Consider the following 19,520-nt stretch of genomic DNA (forward strand, 5'->3'; position numbering starts at 1 on the left):
TGCTCGGTTACAGATAATAGGAACTTGTCTTTAATCTGCACTTACTCACCATTTTTAAGCGATAAAATGCCATCAGAATTGTGTCCAAAACCCTAACAATTTAAAATGTTTTAGTGTGTATTTAAAATATGATCTAGGTGCTTTGATATAGCTCGACACCCCTGTGTTCACTGCTCACCTTTTCTCCATCAATAGCAAGGCTGGTGACAGTGATTGACACTTGCTGCCATCTCTCCGAGGGGTTGAAGAGGCTGAGGGAGGTCTGTGAGGCAATGCCTACACAGCAGGCATTAGGAAACCGCACTTCTCCTGGTACCAACACTTGGCCTGAGGATACCAGAAGAATGAGGATGACTGATGCAGGGAAATGCTGCTTCTCAATGCAGTGGAAGGTAATGTACTTATTAAAAGAGTGAAAAATAATGAGATGCAAAGACTGTTTCCAACAGATTTCATTAGTTAAGGGTATCAAGAATATATATAAAACAATAACAGCCTAAATTCACATTTCTTAAACGTCTCCTCAGACTCTCTAATATATCTGAAAAATACATTGAAATATGTACAAGAGGGTATTTTTATAAATGCAAAAAACCATTGCTACCTCTCGGTTCTTCAAGTCCACCTGTCCCAAGTGGCTCTGCATCATGGTGACTGTAAGGTTTCGCTATTATACCTATGTCCTGTTGATTCTGATGGAGTCTGGGGAGGCGAAGAGAGCCAGCAGCAGCAGAAATTCCCAGAGGCCCTGATGTTGGATGGGTTGGTCTCACTGTTGGATCATTATTTGATGAAAACAAAACAAATAGGACGCAGTTAGTTTAATCATTTGTTTCAAAATTATTTGTATGACAGTTATATTTCCTGGTAATGTATTATTTTTCAGAAATAGCATAATGACTATTAAGCAGCATAATCATAACTGGTTCTAAATGCAGTTACAGTAGGAAATTTGTTATGTTTTCTACCTAGAATATTGGTTGTATTGATTCCACACTTAAACATTAAATGGTACCCATATCACTCAAACGGACCCTTACACAAATCTAGGAATTTGGCTAGATAGGTCACTCTCATTCAAAATACATATTCAACAACCAACCCAGACATTTTTATCAAACTCAGTTTCCTTTACAGTTCACTGTTACAGTTTTGATGAATTTATTTTTATGGTGTTCTTTTCCTGTTGCTTGGGTTAAATTTTTGATGCTGATCGTGAATGTTACTTGTTCTCAAGCCTCTCTTGCATAATAGATCTTGATCTCAATGTGACTACCTGATTAGAATCAGATTAAATAAAATAAATAAATAAAAAGTGGATAGAAAAGGGACATGCCTGTAGAGGACACACTGTAGAGACCACTTCCTGTTGGTCCCACAGGATAAGCACCAGGACGTAATGGAGCTTCAGATCCCAAATAATGCTGAGCCAGCTGGGAGTTATAGAGAGAGCATCCAGTAAGGAGGGACTGCACATCTCCTTGGTGGGGAAGGTCAATAAAACCGGTGCACTGGGGCTTAAAGCTGGGGATGGGCACAAAGTGAAATCCCTCTGATGAGCAGGACAGAGGAACGCCAAGGCCACCAGCATAGATGACAGATGACAACTCTGAGCTAGCAGCTCCCCATTGCTGGGAGCTCTGAGGAGCTGGGATGCTTCTAGTTTGCTGAATGTTCAGATTGCTACAATAACCTGAGTCCACTTTGGTGAGCTGCCTTACATTGGATTCAGAGAGGTGCCTGTGGGTCCTACAACCTGCTGAAAGATCACTGGTCCTGTCCCTGGCACAGTGGTAGTTACATTCACTCTGACTGCGAGTACAGCTCAGGGCAGAACCACTACGGGAGGGCTCTTGTGTTTTACATTGCGTTGCTGGTAGAGGGTCCAGACTTTTAGAATGCTGTGGTTGCAGCTGATCTATGCTTTTAGATGAGCAAGGAATATCAAGGTTAGACTGTTCATCAGGTCCCACAGGTGGAGTTGGACTGAATCTGATGATGGTGGTGCTCAGTGCCATGGTGCAATTGTTCTGTAGAGTAAAACAAAGAAGACAGTGGCCTTACTTGTAGGACAGATACAATTGATATTTTACATCTTGTCCTATGTCTTAAAATGATTACTACTGCAGAAAGATTTTTTTTTCAACACAGATGAAAATACACTATATTGTATATTACCTTTTGTCTCTCAGGAGTTGGTATGACAGTGCCATCATTCATGGAGATGTATGTGAGCCTGCTGAGACTAGGGCTCGAGCAGGTTGACTGAGAAGAAAGGTCAAGACCTGGACGTTTGTCCGTCAGACATTCACTGGAAGATGAAGGTGACAATGTAAAGACAGTGATTAATGGCTCAAAATGCTTACATCCTGCATCTGTTAGTTAAAAGAATCAGCTTAACAACAGAATCAAACCAGAGACAACAGAGTAAATATTTAGGAAATATGGCATCTCCTTTCTTGTCTAATACTGTAACCAATTAATTTGGGTTACATTTATTTGAAAATTAACATTTCATAATATAACTGACATTAATACAATCTGCAGAAATGATGTGATACAATACCCATTAGCACTGGGAATGGAGGTCTGACTTGGAGAGGAGTGGGTGAGTGGAGAAGTGGATGGTCTGAAGTTACACTGCGTTTCCTCCCCACAGGGCTCTGAAAAAACAAGGTCAATCCAATCAATCAACAATTGAGTTCATTATGATGATCAAGCCAGGCAACACCTGCCAACAATGTACAATATATCTGCTTATTTACCTGATGCAGGTTCTGCTGATTGCCAGATGTTTTGGGAAGGGGAGCCAACGTTTTTCTCCTCGGAGCTACAAGGTAGTGGAGTTCCTACAATATTCCTGGACAGTGGTTTCTTCTGCGGAGAATTACTCAGTCTGTCCTGACCCTGCTGGCCTGCAGTCCCCATCCCCTGAGACGGGGGAGAGCAACCTTTAAGGTAGGGCAGACCTGACTGCCCTTTCCTCCATCCTGGGGAGGTTCTAGGCAAGCCAGTTGAGGAAGAAGAGATGTTATCACTCTTTTGTGTTGCATCTAAAGAATACCCAGTATTGTTGTTTGCTGGTGGCTTTTGTTCTCCTGGCTTTACTCCATTATCTGTGGATGTGCTGCCTGTGGATCCACAAGTCTTGGTTGCAGGAGAAATTGTTCTATCACAAGCTGCCGATTTGTTTGAAGAAATCTTCAGCATTAAAGATGGTCCCGATCCCATAGACCTCCCGGCTGAGCTGAAAGATGTGTGGGGACAAGGAAGAGGGCTTCTTTTTGATACACCATTACCTGGCGATAATGAATTTGAAAGTGAGACTGCAGATGGCTTCTTTTGAGTCTCACTGTACACTCGCTGAAATGAGTTGTTCTGGTCCACTGGGTATCCTGTCTGAGGGTTCGTACTGAGGTTGTGCGCCCATCTGGTCAGGTCAAAGGTGGTGTGTGCGAAAGAGGCATCAATTGGGCAAGAGACATCAGTCGTTTTCAGGTACTTCTCCAGGTCAAAGGCACTTGGCTCTCCAACATAGGTTCTTGTCTGCAGTGTGTCCAACATGGCACTCTCATCTGGTTCAGAGAGGATCTATGTAGAGGCAAAGTAGTGTTCTTTAAATTTAACATTCATTTTAAGAGGAACATTTAAAAGAGAACTGAGGAAATGATGCTTCATAATAACAGATGATTAGTATTTAACGTCAGTCACCACAAGGAGTACATTTTCTTTGTCAAATTTGACAGAAGGGTGTTTATAAGTAAACCAGATCATGTTTTAGGGTTTGTTATATTGAAACAGTACAGTAACTGAATAATTAAAGCTATTAAAAGAAACAAAATAGTTCAAAGGATGGAATGCTGGTATTCAATTTTATGAATTAACAAATTGATAAGCGTATATGTCAAAACACCAGAAAGGACTGAGAACACTTTTGCTGTGTATGGAAATGAGCAACATATACAAACTAACAAACGTTACTTCAAAAATATGTATAATGATAACAAATATATATATATCCAAAGCTTTACATTTTCAGCTGAATCTTGATCCTCTGTGCTGTTAACGGGTACTGAATCCATGGGTTGATTCCTCATCTTACTCTTCTTCGAGAGCGCCATGATCATGGCAGCCAGCTGTGATGGGTCAGTGCTGATGGATGCATCAGCAATGGCTGAAGCAATGGTGCTGATACTCAGCATCAAGTGACTGCTGTTGTTGTCCAGGGTGGAACAGGTTGGAATACCCAAGATTGACTCTGGAGAGCCCTCACTGTGGTCAGGTAATGCAGCACTAACAGAATGGTCCTAAAGACGTGAAATGATCTCATGTCAGAATGCAGGGTTTCCACTACATTCATTTGGCAAAAGTTGCCTGCCGCTACAAAAGTGGGGAAGACCCAAATTATAAGCCCTGTATTTTTTCACTATGTTGGAGTCTCCTGTCCGTGTCCTCCCCCCAATTCCCCTGCTGACCTGCACGCACTTTACACTCTAACAATTAACACCAACACTAATCAGACGTTATTAGGTCATGTACAGGCTACTTTGTGCTTGTTTGATTTGCTACAGAATAGTATTTAAACATGTTGAAAAAAAGTCAAATAACTTATAAAGGAACAAAAAAGTAATTCAAACTGGTATAATAAAGATATGCCACAGGTAAGTAGTTAGAAAAAGAGTGGCGGGGAAGAATCACTGGTTGAGTAGTGTGGAGTGATGTGTGACAATGCAGTAGCACTGCCAAGAGATTGTTAATAAATCTAGAGGAAACACCGGAATGTTATGAAGATGTTAGTGTAACCATAGAGAAATATTTGAATATAAAATATATGATAAAAATTAAAATAACATACTCATACCTCCTGATCACTGGATTCTTGATCAATATCACCTTTTGTTGAAATCATTTCACCTGGAGCCTCAAGAGTTTTCTCTAGGTCCTCTGCATGTAAAATAAAAAAAAGCACAGTGCGTCATTGAAAAGAAATACAACATTAGGTACTATTCTATGAATCTTAAATAATCATTCAGCCACAGAAACACCATGGACACACCTGGGTTGAGTGTTTTGTCTCCTTCAATAAGCTCCATGGTGTCAATGTGAGGCAATGTTACGACTCTTTGGGGGTTAATGAGGGGAAATGGTTCCCTCTTCTCTGGAGAGGTAATAATGTAGCCAAAGGACGGCTATAAAACAAAAAACAAACTTTAATGCACTTTACAATGTTGATGAAAACCTCAACTATAGATTTATGTTTAAATAACTTAAATTATTAGCCGAGGAAGTACAATTCGATTTTTCAATATTAATAAGCAGTTTAAGCAAGCAGATCAATTACCCGTTTAGCTCCATCCACATCATTAATGCTGCCCAAACAGCCCAGGGCTTCAGAGCGTTGTCCAAAAAACTCTCCTAAAGAGAGCCGCAGGTAGCTCTGGTCTCCCTGCTTAAATTCAGAAGTGACCTGGGAAGCCCTCATCAGGCTGTTGCTGGGGACCTTCCACAATGAGTCACTCTGAAAGGTGCTGCTGTTGACCAGTTCAATCTTCTCTTCCTATTTGAAGAAAATTAACAAACCAAGTCTGTGCTTCACATTTAATGCAAGTCAAGAGTTGTAGAAGTTTGTTAGGGTACAATTTGACAAACAAACTACAATCAATGATTTCTCATCCTTTCATTCATTTATTAATTTATGTTTAATGGAATAATAAATCAAATTTGTTCAAATTAATTTTCCGTAGTGACAACAGTAGAACTGCTCTTTAGAAAAAAAACTGCTGAATTCCTATTTCAGTTCATGGATAAATAGCTTATTGCTTCTTCTGCAACAATATAGTTAAAACACCGTTTCGTCATTAACACTTCTCTCCCGTCTGCAGGAGTGTGTGAGTGTGTGTCTGCACGTTTCTGTTGCTCATGACACATTTATTTAGTTATAAATCTATGGTTTCAGATCATGAATCCAGATTGTTCATGTCACGTCTCGTGTTATGTTATAGCAAGTAAGCTTCATGCACACAAAAGGTTGGATTTTTTTCCCAATGTGTTTAAATGCATGTCTCATTAACTCTAGAGCAAATCAAACACAATGTAAACTTCAAGTCCTGTATGTGTCCTAACTTCTGATTAGTCTAGATGTTTATTGTTGAAGTGTAAAATGAGCACAGATCAACGGGGGAGTAAGGAGGCAGGACATGCGGCAGGGTCATACCTCATGGTACAAGGTACTCGGGGACACCATGACAAAATGAGCATAGTGGAAACCCAACGTAGTGAATGAGCAAGATTAAATCGGTTAGAGGTTATTAATGTTGGTTTCGTTACATTTTCAATCAATTGCCCAGCCCTATGTGTATGTTTACCTGAATGAACTGGTGCTCTTTTTCAAACTCCTCTTGATCTTTAGCTAACTTTTCCAAAGCACTACCTGTAAAGGAGAAAAAAAGGGGCCAGAACACTCAATTCACACATTTTTTGCACAAAACAAAAAAACACAGTAAACAATGACATTGTATTATAGTAGTGCTGTTAACTTACTGGGATCAACAAAGTCCTCAGTATGAAACTGGCCAGCAGTCTCTGAGGTCTTCCCATCAACCTCTTTCTCAAAGGAGGAGTAATAAGCCAGGTCTGTCACCCACTGCCCTTCTTCATTCTGGTACACAACATTATGAGTGGTTCTGGCACCTAAAGACACAAACAATGTTGCAGTGTTAATTTCGGCAGCTATTTAGGATTAAGTCTTAGTCTTAAGACGAAAATGCATATTATTTTTAGACACATTTAGTCATTTTTATCCTTCTTAGTTTTAGTCTTCCTCCAAATAAAATTTGTCTTGAACTGCAAAACATATTTGATAACAAATCTAATGCATTTATGAAATTATAGAATGACAATAAAGAAAACTGTTGACATTTTATTGCTATTTTTACCTGTTACAACAAAGGAAAACACCAAACTCTTATGAAGAGGAGAGGAAATACAGAGGTAAGTCTAGGCCTACTTTGAAATAAATTAAACACAGAACTATGCAGGGCTATTTGAATCCTCCCCATATTTGTGGGAAATGTATTAAATAAGAAGTGCCCTATTTTGAAATAAATAAAAAACATATAACTGCAGCGTAATATCTTAAAAATATATATTTTGGTTGGTGAAAGGTGAAAACAAAAATGAGAGCAGGTCAGAATGGAGGCGGACACAGTAAATGAAGCTCGGTAGAAACCAACTACAGCTTCTGCTCTGATCAAGAAGCTGCGGCACTGATCTCTGAGCAGCTGAAACCAGAGAAACTCAGTGTTTTCACTGTTTCAACTGTTATGAAGCAGCCGGTGAGTCAGTGACCAGCAGCTTCACGTGAACAAGCTCTGATGTCCCTCTGCGTCTGAGCATGTTAGTGGGGGCAGGGGGCAGAGCCCCGGGACCTGTGTGTGTGCGCTAATCATATCTATTTTTTGCACCTCATTCATTTCATACATACATTTATATGTTTAGTTCACTCTGAAGTTTAGTTATTCGATTCTGCTTTGTGTGAAAAAGAGTGAAAGTGCATTCTTAGATTTCCAATTCCTATCTCCTTTACAATATTGTAAACTCATAATATACAATAATTAAGATCAGTGAATATGATGGAATAGTGACACTAGAATGTACTAGAAGCAACAACTTTGGAACTTTACAACCCAATGTTCTCTGAAAGGGAATCTCCCCTATAACTATAACTTTTTCCCACTAGCTAGCAACTCAATAGCCTTGTGGAAAGGCCACTAGTATTAACTAAATTGCTTTAGTTAGTAGTTCAGAAATGTCCTACAGAGGATTTCCGGAGAATTGGGTCCAAACTTTCTCCGAAGTTTGCCTTTCACATATAAACAACACAGGGTTCTCTGCTTAGACGTGTACAACCGCAAAAAAATCCTCCATAGGAATCAGGGGAGGGGTGGTGCAGCAGGCAGAGGCAGGATGTTATGTGTTAATTCTGATGCAGAGATCACGTAATTTTGTTTAAAGCATATCAACACCATCGCGGCTCTTAACCCAAACTCTCTTGACATCTTTGTCTATCTTGAAAATCCATGGCAATGCTTTTAGCCTGGATATATTTGTTTCCTTTAGATTTATTTTGTATAAATGTGAGAAGCATCATCACCAACCCCCCCGCTCGCTCACAGTGATAGTGGGAATCTCTGCTGTGTTCTCAAATCGACTTCTGCAGACTTCTTGTAGATTTTATACTAGTGGGTCAAAGTCCACAAAAAGTCTGGAGCCTCTCACTCTGACATTTACTTCCACACAAACACCTCCTCCATAGAAGCTGCGGTGGATCTCTGGAGTTCTGAAAGCAGCTTAAGTAAATTGTAAGTAAACAGCTTCTGATCTGAACATCGAAAAGAAAAAGAAAGCTTGCCTTGTTGAAACTCCAGCTCCAGGTTGTCTGGACAGTGGTTCCACTCATCTGAATCTTCTTGTTCCTGGTGGAAGCTCTGGGAGAAATATTTGGGTTCCAGGGAGGTGGAGAGAGGATTTGTGTCATCCTCACTGGTACCACCTGATGCCTCTGCAGTAGTAACATCCCCACAAGGCCCTCCCCTCAAGCCTAAGGAGGGTCTGGCACTATCAAGTTCATCTACTCCACTGTGATCATAATCGTCCTTGTCGTCCCCATCCTTGTCACAAAATTCTGGGAGCAATACCTGAAAGAAGGTGGACAAGAAGAAAGGAAGAGCTGAATAACCATTATACATTGTGCCAATACCATTGTCTTACTTCTCAAATTAATTTTGAAATGTGTTAGATGTATGTTCAACTAATTCTGCAAGGACTTCAGAGTGGAAATAGAAAGCAAAACTTTATGTAATTATGTGTAACAGATAGAAATAAGTGATTTGCATCAGATCTTTGCAAATCACTTATTTCACCTAGTCCTGTATGTAATGTGTACCTGGGAGAGGTGGAAACTCCCCTGGGTGCCATGAAGATGGGAGAAAGTCAGGTTTGGGACATCTTGAGGTCTTCGGAGTCCAGCTCTATTTCTCAGGTAGACTGAATCCAAAAATCGGTCAACAGTTGGCCCTGTTTCCGTGCTTTCCATTGCATCCTGCGATCCCATTAGAACCACAATGATGTCCACATCAGTCACAATAATATCAATGGATTACATATTTAAGACAGGTTGGAATTGGGATGGAGTGTCATCCCAATTCCAACCTCTGAATAACAAACACATTTATGGGTTATTAAAATGGCCACCAGTTGACAGCTGTAGTTGAATTACAGTCAGGCATCTGTACTGACCAGTGTCTCCTGTCGATCCAGCACCATGCTCCAGTTCACAGGAGAGGGCTTTTGAGTTCCCAGTGACATTCCCTGAGAGGAGGTGGCCTCCCCTATTCCTACAGGACCAACCCGGTGACCAATCTGCACAAGGACAAAAAAACTCTGCAGGTCTCAAAGTGAAAAACTATGAGAAAGTGCTATTAAAATCTAAACAGTTCTTAAAATCCTAAAAAATTAAATTAGCATTTGAAGCTATTTTTCAGTACACATGTATATCTGTAAAAAGTTATGTGTACACCAAGTAGTTACGTGTTACCAAGAAATGGACTAGCAATTTATAGTATAGAGTGAACTAAAGTGTGGATAACCAGCCTCGCTGCAGGTTGCATTGTTACTTGATGAATGTAATGTAATGTTTCGCTAGACCAAAATTAATGTGGAAATCAGTGCTAATATCAAGCCTTAGACACTTTTGTTTTGGGTGTTCTACTGAGACATGCTGTTATATGAAATAAAACCATTGTATATACTATTCATTGAACCAATTAGGTGCCTACAGTGTGACTCATTCTCACCTCAGTATGTCTGGAGAGACTGTTCCTTCCATGTCCAACCAGATTATTTAAATCCTTGTCTTCATCTTCACCAACAGCACTGCTGCCCACAATCCCTAGTCCACGCAGGGCATCATAAGTAGTCTGAACATTAGTTGTTGGAGGAGGGATGGTTGACACACCCCCATAATTTCCACTTTCCTCACTCCCACTGCTCCCATCCCCACCGCCTCCATCCCCTATAGTTACACAAAGACACAAAACAAACCGGAGATCTTTTGAAGCTCTGGCATAAGAACTGTGGCAGAAAAAACAAGCCTGAGAGCCAAAAAAGAAATAGATGAGGAAGCAAAGTTCAAACCTGTAACAGGAGTGTTGAGGACCTGTCCCTCAGCAGATCGTCTGTGTTCGATCCCTGACACAGATGGACCACTGCGGTCACTTAAATACTCATCATCAGAACTGCCTCCCTCTAAACCCGGTCTGAAACTGGGACAATTACTCTCTCCAACCTGTTCCAAAAAGTTGATATACACAAACGTAAAATAAAGGACACTGAATTTTTAAGGCCAATCAATATTGCTCATTATATTTTGTTGCTAAAGAAAAAACTATCACAGTTTGAGAATTTTCTTTTTATTTCTGACCAGTTGTCTGGAGGTGCTTGACATGAGCCGTGTTCTGGATGCATCATTGTTCCTTCTGGCAGATTCCAGCTCATCCTCAGTGTCCTCATCACTGGCAGGACAGGAGTCCATACCTGTAGCAGCCAGACGCACGTCAGGCATCATGAAGTCCTCCTGAAATAAAAGTGCAGAAGATATAGCATAGTAATGTAATAGTAAACATTACAAAAAATCTCCAAAAGGAGAAAGAAGCTAAATTTGATGGAAAAAGAAGAAAGGCTTAAGATATTGTAAACCTGAGTTACATCTGAATTTTAAAAGTTGAAACTAAACTATATTTTTAAGCAGCTGTTGTCCATAAACGTAGCACTTGGCACAAAGGGAGTCAGTGGGCTCACCTGATGATTGTTATCAAAGAAGTGGTGCTTATACTGTACTTACTCCGCAGAAGGTATGTTTAATAGGTCATCAGTAACATCAACCTATTAATGAGACATTAAGTGAACGAGAGCTGATTGAGAAGTTACGTTAAATTAAAATGCTCCGTGATAGCGGACAGCTGATGCAACCTCCTGACAGCAGGTAGTGTTCTTATGTGGACATAAACTGTACAGTCTACGAAACAAGAGACAGTTTTAGGCCTAATCCCATTTCGCCCCTTCTCCCCACACCTTAGCCCTTCTTCTCCCTTTTGTGTTTGCGTATAGGGGAAGGCTGTCCAAATACCTGTTGGGATTAAGAGGGATGGCAAAGTGTAAGGGCTGTAAAGAGATTTTAACTGACTGCTATGAGAATTTCCCAGAATGCCTTGTGAATCACCAGCAAGATGGGAGAGAGACCCAAAGATGTATTAATTTCTCCATTAATAAGGATTTACAAATTACGATAATAATTATAATATCTTAGTTTAATATCGTTTGAATGTATTATGGTCATTGTTAATACATTGTTCAAAATAACCCTAACCCTTTTGACATAACGTCATGTCGCAACTCCCCTTTTTGAAGGTATACAATGCACTGAATTTAACCAGAGTATAGCAGCAATGTTACTAGCAGCCTGAAGCAGTGTGCTTTTGAGTCATACATGAAATAATGCAGTGCATCCAAGCTTTTCAATTTCGATTGAATGAATGGCAAAAAGGGCTGTCCCAATTCGCAGGAGAAAATGACCACTACTCCAAGGGGCAAGATGACCCTAAAAAACAAGGGGTAGGGGTTGGAAAAGGGGTTAAACGAGATAGGGCCTTACTGTTGAAACAAGCTCCTGGCCCTCCACTCTGCCTCTCTGCATGGCAGGAGGAACCAGCTTATTGAAGTAAAGCTCCAGTTCGTCATCAGGCAAATTGTTGAAGTCAGTGACATCTAAGAATCAAACACAGAAGATTCGGACTCAAGCTTTGCCAACATGTGAACAATTTTACAGTTATTTCTGCAATTAAAATAACAAGTAAGTATAAAGTCTATTAGCTAAGAAATTTATACTGTGAAAGGATTATAGCACAAATAGACAAGTCATACCTGTGATATCACTGTTCATACTGTCCACAGACATGAGCTTCTCGTTTGCCAGGAAGCTTGAATTGCTGCCACTGAAATGGTCACTGTCCACTCCTTCACTCTGCACATTGTCCTTCCCAACTATGGCTGAAGAGGCCTGAGTGTGTGTGGAAAAAATGAAGGTACTTTATCATGGTTTTTATAAGATAGGAGAGGGTAGGGCTGGGTATTGACACAGATTTGTCATATTGTCAGATTTGAGAACACAGCAGGGAATCCCCTTGCTGGATTCACAGCGAGCGAGCGAGCTTGTGTGTGCTTGTGTGTATGTGTATGTACCAATTTTGCTTGAAAGTGATTCTCAGAATACAAAAGTTGTAAACTGTGAAAGGAAACTTCTTACTTGGTGCATTATTAAAATTATTGAAGTTGGCCAGTCACGATTTCAAATTTAGTTAGATGATATATTGTCCCAGAAATTATAATAATAGAATAACTTATAAAATGTTCATCTTCTTGAGACAATTTAATAACCACCGACATAATGATAATATTAAAGCATAATAATGCAGGTTAACTCTTTCAAAGAGCAATCAACTTTATGAATATTCAATAATAACAAAAAAATAACAAAAAAAAACAATAAATAAAATGGTTTGAATAAAATAAAATATAATTTGGCTCAAGATATATCTTACCAACCTTGATAAACTGGTTATAGGAGGGTTATGCTTGAGATTAGCTTTTAAGTCTGTATTGTATTAGGTTAGTATTCCAGTATTTCCTTTTAGATTGTATGTGTGTGTTGCTCTTCACAACCCTGACACTGGAGATGTGAAATTACACAACTTGCTAAATGTTGGCAACGTTCTCATGTAAAAAAACTCAAGAGGCAAAGGCATATATTAGAAGATAGATCTTGCCATTTAAAGAAACCATATCGATTCCATATAGGGCCCATATTTTACACATTTATGGGATTTAATTTGGTAATTTGGATTTAAAATTAGTATTCCTAAGACAGGGGTCGGCAACCCTCAGCTCTGGAGCGGCACGTAGCTCTTCAGCCCCTCTGCAGTGGCTCCCTGTACAGTGTTATTTTTTTCTCGCCAAACAGTGAATTTAACAAAGCCGTTTTCAGATGATGAATGTGAACGTCACGATCAAGGGGAGTGAACGTCACATTCATTTTTTAAATTTTTTTTATGCAAAACATACATATCATGATAAAGTCAATTAGAAGAGCAGCGTAGCATGCATCACATTTCAATTGCAGGCATAATCAAAGTTAATGTGTTGAGAGAAAGAACAAACAAAAAAAAGAATGATAAAGATAATGATAATAATAATAACTAGGGCTACGTTGTAGCAGTAACGGGCCCGAGCACAGGCAATTTCAAGTCTGTTGCGGTCGGGGAAGAGAGAGCGATTGATGAACAAGCGCATGTCTTTGCCTTGCGTGCGTTTTAAGCTGTGCAGCAACAATAAACGCTTCACTTCCTGTAGCCAGCAGGTGGCGCTAGGATTTTAAGTCATGGTGTCTTTGTAGATGTCATCAGGTCGCGACTCTTGTCTTACATGTCTAGTTTGGAGTTGATTGGACCAAATATGTCCAAGATACAGACACTTGTGTTTTGATGGCGTGTGATCAGACTTTGACTCCACGCCATGGTCAGAGTTTGGTGTTTTCCTATTTTGTAACAGGTAAAAATAGCAGTTAAATGTCAACAGTTGTCTTTATTGTCGTTCTATTATTTAATAAATGCAACAAACTATAGTTTTTATATATATTGTATGACTATATATATATATATATATATATAACTTTATAACCTGTGTGATCAAATATGTTGTGCGGCACCAGACAGCTTTAAATTAGGGGAAGAGTGGTCGAGCACAGGCAATTTCAAATCTGTTGCGGTCTGGGAAGAGAGAACGATCGATGACCAAGCTCATGTCTCTGCCTTGCTTGCGTTTTAAGCTCTGCAGCAACAATAAACGCTTCACTTCCTGTAGCCAGCAGGTGGCGCTAGGATTTTAAGTCATGGTGTCTTTGTAGATGTCATCAGGTCGCGACTCTTGTCTTACATGTCTAGTTTGGAGTTGATTTGACAAAATATGTCCAAGATACAGACGCTTGTGTTTTGATGGCGTGTGATCAGACTTTGAATCCACGCCATGGTCAGAGTTTGGTGTTTTCCTATTTTGTAACAGGTAAAAATAGCAGTTAAATGTCAACAGTTGTCTTTATTGTCGTTCTATTATTTAATAAATGCAACAAACTATAGTTTTTATATATATTGTATGACTATATATATATATATATATATATATATATAACTTTATAACCTGTGTTATCAAATATGTTGTGCGGCACCAGACAGCTTTAAATTAGGGGAAGAGTGGTCGAGCACAGGCAATTTCAAGTCTGTTGCGGTCGGGGAAGAGAGAACGATCGATGCCACGCCCTTTTCAAAATACTCCAGAATACGAAAATTTTCGCCGCCCTCGAATTTAGTGCAAACTCCGACAACTTTTTGAGCACATTAAAGCAAAAAAGCCAATTCATTTAAACATGAGAAAATAATAATAATAATAATAATAATAATCATTTCAATTTCAATAGGGCCTCCCACCGATTTCGGTGCTCGGGCCCTAATAATCATATCAATTTCAATAGGGCCTCCCACTGATTTCGGTGCTCGGGCCCTAATAATCCTTTCAATTTCAATAGGGCCTCTCACCAGTCGGTGCTCGGGCCCTAATAATAATCATAACATGATTTTTCCAATTTGTAAAATTGCAAATCTGTGGATATTGGAATTGCCACACGTAAATTGTCTCTGTTCTCAAACACACTTTCCAGTCCGTGACAGGTTTTATGATACCGAGCTCACCTCTGAGCTTTAACACTGCAATGAACACTGACTTGATATCTATAAGATCTGCTGGAAATCTCCATCTTCATAATATAAATTACACACACAATAGAAAGCAGGATAATTCACAGTCAGCATTTGAAATGTATTCTGTATAATTCCCGTCCCATGTGCCTTCCCCCACCCCCCACCCCAACCCAGCATCCCCTTAAAAACGACAATAAATAAATAAATATTCTAGGGCTGTGAAATGATTAACATTTTTAATCAAATTAATCACAGGTTTCTATGGATTAATCATGATTAATCACATGACCGATTTTCTCTGTATATTTTTGTGAAAACAAAAACTTTAGGACAAAAGACGGATATATACATTTAACATTTCATAAATAAATAAACAAAACAGTGGTGCTGCAACTCAGCAGTTCTCTTTGCTATTCCATATGGAACATTAATATAATCTTCATCCTAAATAGAATTCGGGCTTCTTAGCCATTGTATGGTTGAATAAAACTTCTTTCTTTTCTTTTTAAATCAAACGGAAATTATTTGACCTTCTTAGCCATTGTCTTTATAGGATGGTTGACATTTTTTATATTTTTGTCAAACAACCATTAACCACACCATGACACATTCTAATGCCTATAAAAGGCCCTCTTATCTAGTCTTCCTTTAGCCAGTTGGTGAGGCAAACTAATTTCTTCTCATTCTCTGACAGTAAAGCTGGTCGCTTCTTTTGCAAGATGTGTCCTGCAAATGAGTCTGGTTTGACCGACATCTCTCAGTGGATGTCTCAACACCACCTGAAGATTAACCTTGACAAGACTGAACTACTTTTCCTTCCAGGGAAAGACTCTCCCATCCACGACCTGACTATTAACTTTGACAACTCTGTGTTAACCCCCAATCAGACGGCTAGGAATCTGGGCGTAACACTCGACAGCCAACTCTCCCTTACTGCCAACATTACTGCAACAACACGGTCCTGTAGATTCATGCTGTGCTTTACAACATCAGGAGAATACGCCCCCTTCTCACTGCTACTGCCATCCGACCTTTGCAGCTCATCCAGAATGCAGCAGCTCGACTGGCTTTTAACCAACCTAAATTCACTCGCACTACTCCTCTCCTCCGCTCCCTTCACTGGTTACCAGTGGCTACTCGCATCCGGTTCATGGAGTACACTAGTACTTGCGTACCATGCTATGAACGGATCCGGTCCAGTCTACATCCAGGACATGGTCAAACGTTACACCCCACCCCGTTCACTCCGCTCTGCTTCGGCTAATCGGCTCGCTGCTCCCTCACTGCGAGCTAAACACTCATCAAAAACACGACTGTTTGCCGTCCTGGCTCCTAAATGGTGGAATGAGCTCCCCATTGACATCCGGACATCAGAAAGTTTACACATCTTCCGCCGAAAACTAAAAACATACCTCTTCCGCCTTTACCTTGAATAAAAAAAAAAAAAACTTTTGAAACTAACACTTTAGTAGCACTTAAATGGCACTTACTTATAGCACTTTGTAGTTTTGCTTTATTTTGAAGAAATTGTACTTTCTTGATTCTTGTCGTTCTTGGTATGTACCCTCAGGTTTGAATGCACTTATTGTAAGTCGCTTTGGATAAAAGCGTCAGCTAAATGAAATGTAATGTAATGTACTGTAATGTTTGGTGCATTCCACTTGAATGCCCCTCGCCGACCAACGCATGCTTCGCATTGCGGTGGTACTTTAGGCGAGTATTACAATTGTGAAACGATAACGTCTTCCCACAGAGTGTACATATCACCTTGGTTTAGTTGAATGTTCGATTTTTTTCTGGACGGGAAGATCGTGTTTTTTTGGAACACGATCTTCCCGTCCAGAAGGTTCTCAGGTTCATCAGAATTATCCATGTTGTTTGTTTGTTTGAATAGCAGCTGCCGTCTGACTGCATTAGAGCGCCGACTAGTGCAGAGTGGGCAGAATTGTGGGTATATTGGAAGGTCCCTCTGCGCATGCGTTAAATGCGTAAAAAAAAAATTAATCGCGTTAACGCGTTATTTTTCACAGCTCTAAAATAAACATGTAATGCACTGTGCTATGCTAAAGATTATGAACAGACCCAGTCTGTTATTTGGGTTAGATTGTCAGAATATGTAAGAAAAGGCCTCCATGTCTTTTCAAATGTGTCTGTAACTCCCCTCAGTGTATATTTGCTTCAAATAGAACATGATCTCTTTAAGCCATCTTGTATGAGATTGTGGCACCGGTCTCTTCCAGTTAAGGAGAATAAGGCGCTGAGCTAGCAGAGTGGTAAAGGCGATCACAACATCCATGTCAACCGACCCTACTGTTTCTTCAGGCATCACTCCAAAGAGTGCAATGACAGGTTGAGGTTCAATCTTCATGTCATAGATGTCACTAAGCGATGCAAAGATTTTCTCCCAATATGTTTGGAGGCTCGAACATAGCCAAAACATATATAGCCAGGTTGCAGTGGCTAGCTTACATCGGTCACATGTGGGAATTAGGGTATATTCTTGCTTATTTCTCTTTGGTGAAATGGAGACGATGAACTATCTTAAATTGTATTAGACCGTGCCTAGCACAGGGGGAAGAGGAGTGAACCCGGCCAAGGATTGAAGCCCACTGACCATCAGCAAATGAAAGGCCTAGGTCTTGTTCCCAAATTGTGGGTCTGTAAGACCCGCACAACAAGGGGTCTTTGCCCTTTTTAGGTAGGAGACAGATGGAGGCTTGGTTCAGGGTTTGAAGGAGATGACCAATTGAAAATGATTCATTAACCATAGATAGTTGTATTGGGGATAACGCTTCTGTACATTTCTTAAAGAACTCCACTGAGACCTCGTCTGGTCCGGGGAATCTGCCAGATTGCTTATATTTAATGGCATCACAAACCTCCTCCAGCGTCAGGGGGAATCAAGGGCATCTTCATGGGAGTCTTCAAGGGTTGGTAGATTCAAATTTCGGGCCGGCGAGAGGCCGGCCTGCTTTGTTGCCAAACTCATAAAACAAATGTCGGGGCATTAGTAACAGCTGCTCTGCTGCTGAGGTAGAGGCTAGATCAAACTCAGTCTTTAGGTGAATCCGCTTTTGATAAAGCTCTCTAGAGAGAGTTCAGGTGCCACTGTTTATATGGGAAAGGATGATCAGGAAAAGCTGCGCATCTAGAATAAAATAATCAATCCTACACAATGTATGGCAGGCCAGCTCCCAGCCATCAGTGAGCTTCCTGTAGGGAAGTGAAAATGCCAGGGGTCAACCATTCCGTACTGCTCAATAAAGGTTCTAATAGCTGTGGCCATTTTAGACCGTTTTGCATGACTGGTAGAAGACCGATCAACAGTGGGGCAAAGACCACAGTTAAAGTCACCCCTAGCAATCAAGTGACCTAAATGTGCCAGTACCTTGTTCCTCTTCACAGGGTGATTTATGGATTTCACATTCCAAGAGATGAGCTTCACTTTTCTACCACTATTCCTAACTCTCCTCATACTTTACAGAGTTGTGGTGTAATAGGATATATAAGGCAAAAAGAGAGAACATTGCTCTGTGTAGTATAAAAGGGTGTCACAATAAAAAAGGATGGCCATAGATAATAAGAATAAGACATTCAAAAAACAAAAATATGCGACATATACATTACAAAAAACTAAAAAGTGAAAAGGATGCTTTCCCCCCTCCCCCAGCACTTACCCAACCTAAGTGCATTAATAGCCCAAAAAACAAGTGCAAAACGGTGCATATTAATGTTGATAAACTTTTTGTGATAAAGCTAGCCAGAACATATTAATCCTAACAAGTGAGCTGAATCTTCATTTCCCTCAAAGTCTACTCACAGCCTGCTGTGTTTCCACTTGTTCCCTCGCCATCACCGCGCAGGAAGCTCCTCAGATCTGCACCGGTCATCCCGTTCGCTCCGTTTGATGTTGAAGTCCGTAAAAGTTCCGCCCGGAACGTCTCCTGTTCATCCAGGTGCACAAGGATACCGATCCCAGCAAGTGTTTGTGCCGCATCTGACAGTGTCATGAAGGTCTTGGTTCCGGTTTTCAGGTGAATTTTCAGCTTGGCAGGGAACGGCGATTGAGCTTTTACGTTTTTCTCTTTGAGCTGCTTTATCATCTCCCTTACTTGTTTACGTTTCTTCTGGATGTCAGACTTGTAGTCTTGGTCAAAAAAGATCTTCAGCCCACTGTATATCACTCCTTCTCGGTGTTTCCATGCTTCCTGAATGACCAATTCCTTAGTCGGGGGGCTCCCCCTGGTCTGTCGGTTTCATGGTCAGAGATCGGTATGCTCTCACTATGTTAAAACTCAGATCCTCTGGTAGTGTCAGTGAGGTTCGGATGAGATTGCTTATGTAGCTCAGCCTATCGTTGTTTTCTTTATCTTCTGTTACTCCGTATATACGGAGATTGTTGCATCTTGCTCTGGACACGAGATCCACACATTTTGCTGTCAGGTTCGCATCGTTGTAGCAGGTAGCGAAGGGCTCTTTCGTGTGGCTGTGTCTTATCCTCGGCAGCACCCAGTCTTTGTTCGTATTCTGTCACTCGTTGCTCAGGCTGTGTCATCCTTTCAGCTACCTCACTGAGCGCAGTTTCCACTCTTGCTAACGAGTCTTTGTTGTCTTTGGAGGCTTCCGAGTGCTCCTTACCGAATGTGCGCAGCTCGG

At 40.5% G+C, this 19,520-nt stretch overlaps 1 protein-coding gene across 3 annotated transcripts in view; it reads right to left on the reverse strand.

Moving 5' to 3' along the window:
- cep192 (centrosomal protein 192) overlaps window positions 1-19,520 on the reverse strand; it is a 48,988-nt gene that overhangs the window by 24,694 nt on the left and 4,774 nt on the right. For all 3 annotated transcript variants that reach the window (XR_009923780.1, XM_062398557.1, XM_062398556.1), the window contains exons 6-25: window positions 11,980-12,115; window positions 11,711-11,823; window positions 10,481-10,633; window positions 10,195-10,345; window positions 9,855-10,072; window positions 9,298-9,420; window positions 8,945-9,100; window positions 8,411-8,696; window positions 6,541-6,690; window positions 6,366-6,430; window positions 5,342-5,557; window positions 5,057-5,189; window positions 4,862-4,944; window positions 4,032-4,307; window positions 2,766-3,591; window positions 2,567-2,663; window positions 2,179-2,311; window positions 1,337-2,030; window positions 605-772; window positions 179-327 (exon numbers count right to left, since the gene is read on the reverse strand). Coding sequence is in view for 2 of the 3 variants with exons in the window: in XM_062398557.1 (XP_062254541.1) it covers window positions 179-327; window positions 605-772; window positions 1,337-2,030; window positions 2,179-2,311; window positions 2,567-2,663; window positions 2,766-3,591; window positions 4,032-4,307; window positions 4,862-4,944; window positions 5,057-5,189; window positions 5,342-5,557; window positions 6,366-6,430; window positions 6,541-6,690; window positions 8,411-8,696; window positions 8,945-9,100; window positions 9,298-9,420; window positions 9,855-10,072; window positions 10,195-10,345; window positions 10,481-10,633; window positions 11,711-11,823; window positions 11,980-12,115 (4,326 nt within the window). In the remaining variant the exon portion in view is untranslated. The remainder of the gene's footprint in view (window positions 1-178; window positions 328-604; window positions 773-1,336; window positions 2,031-2,178; window positions 2,312-2,566; window positions 2,664-2,765; window positions 3,592-4,031; window positions 4,308-4,861; window positions 4,945-5,056; window positions 5,190-5,341; window positions 5,558-6,365; window positions 6,431-6,540; window positions 6,691-8,410; window positions 8,697-8,944; window positions 9,101-9,297; window positions 9,421-9,854; window positions 10,073-10,194; window positions 10,346-10,480; window positions 10,634-11,710; window positions 11,824-11,979; window positions 12,116-19,520) is intronic.

Source organism: Platichthys flesus, chromosome 11 (assembly GCF_949316205.1).
Source record: "Platichthys flesus chromosome 11, fPlaFle2.1, whole genome shotgun sequence".
NCBI classification, from domain to species: domain Eukaryota; kingdom Metazoa; phylum Chordata; class Actinopteri; order Pleuronectiformes; family Pleuronectidae; genus Platichthys; species Platichthys flesus.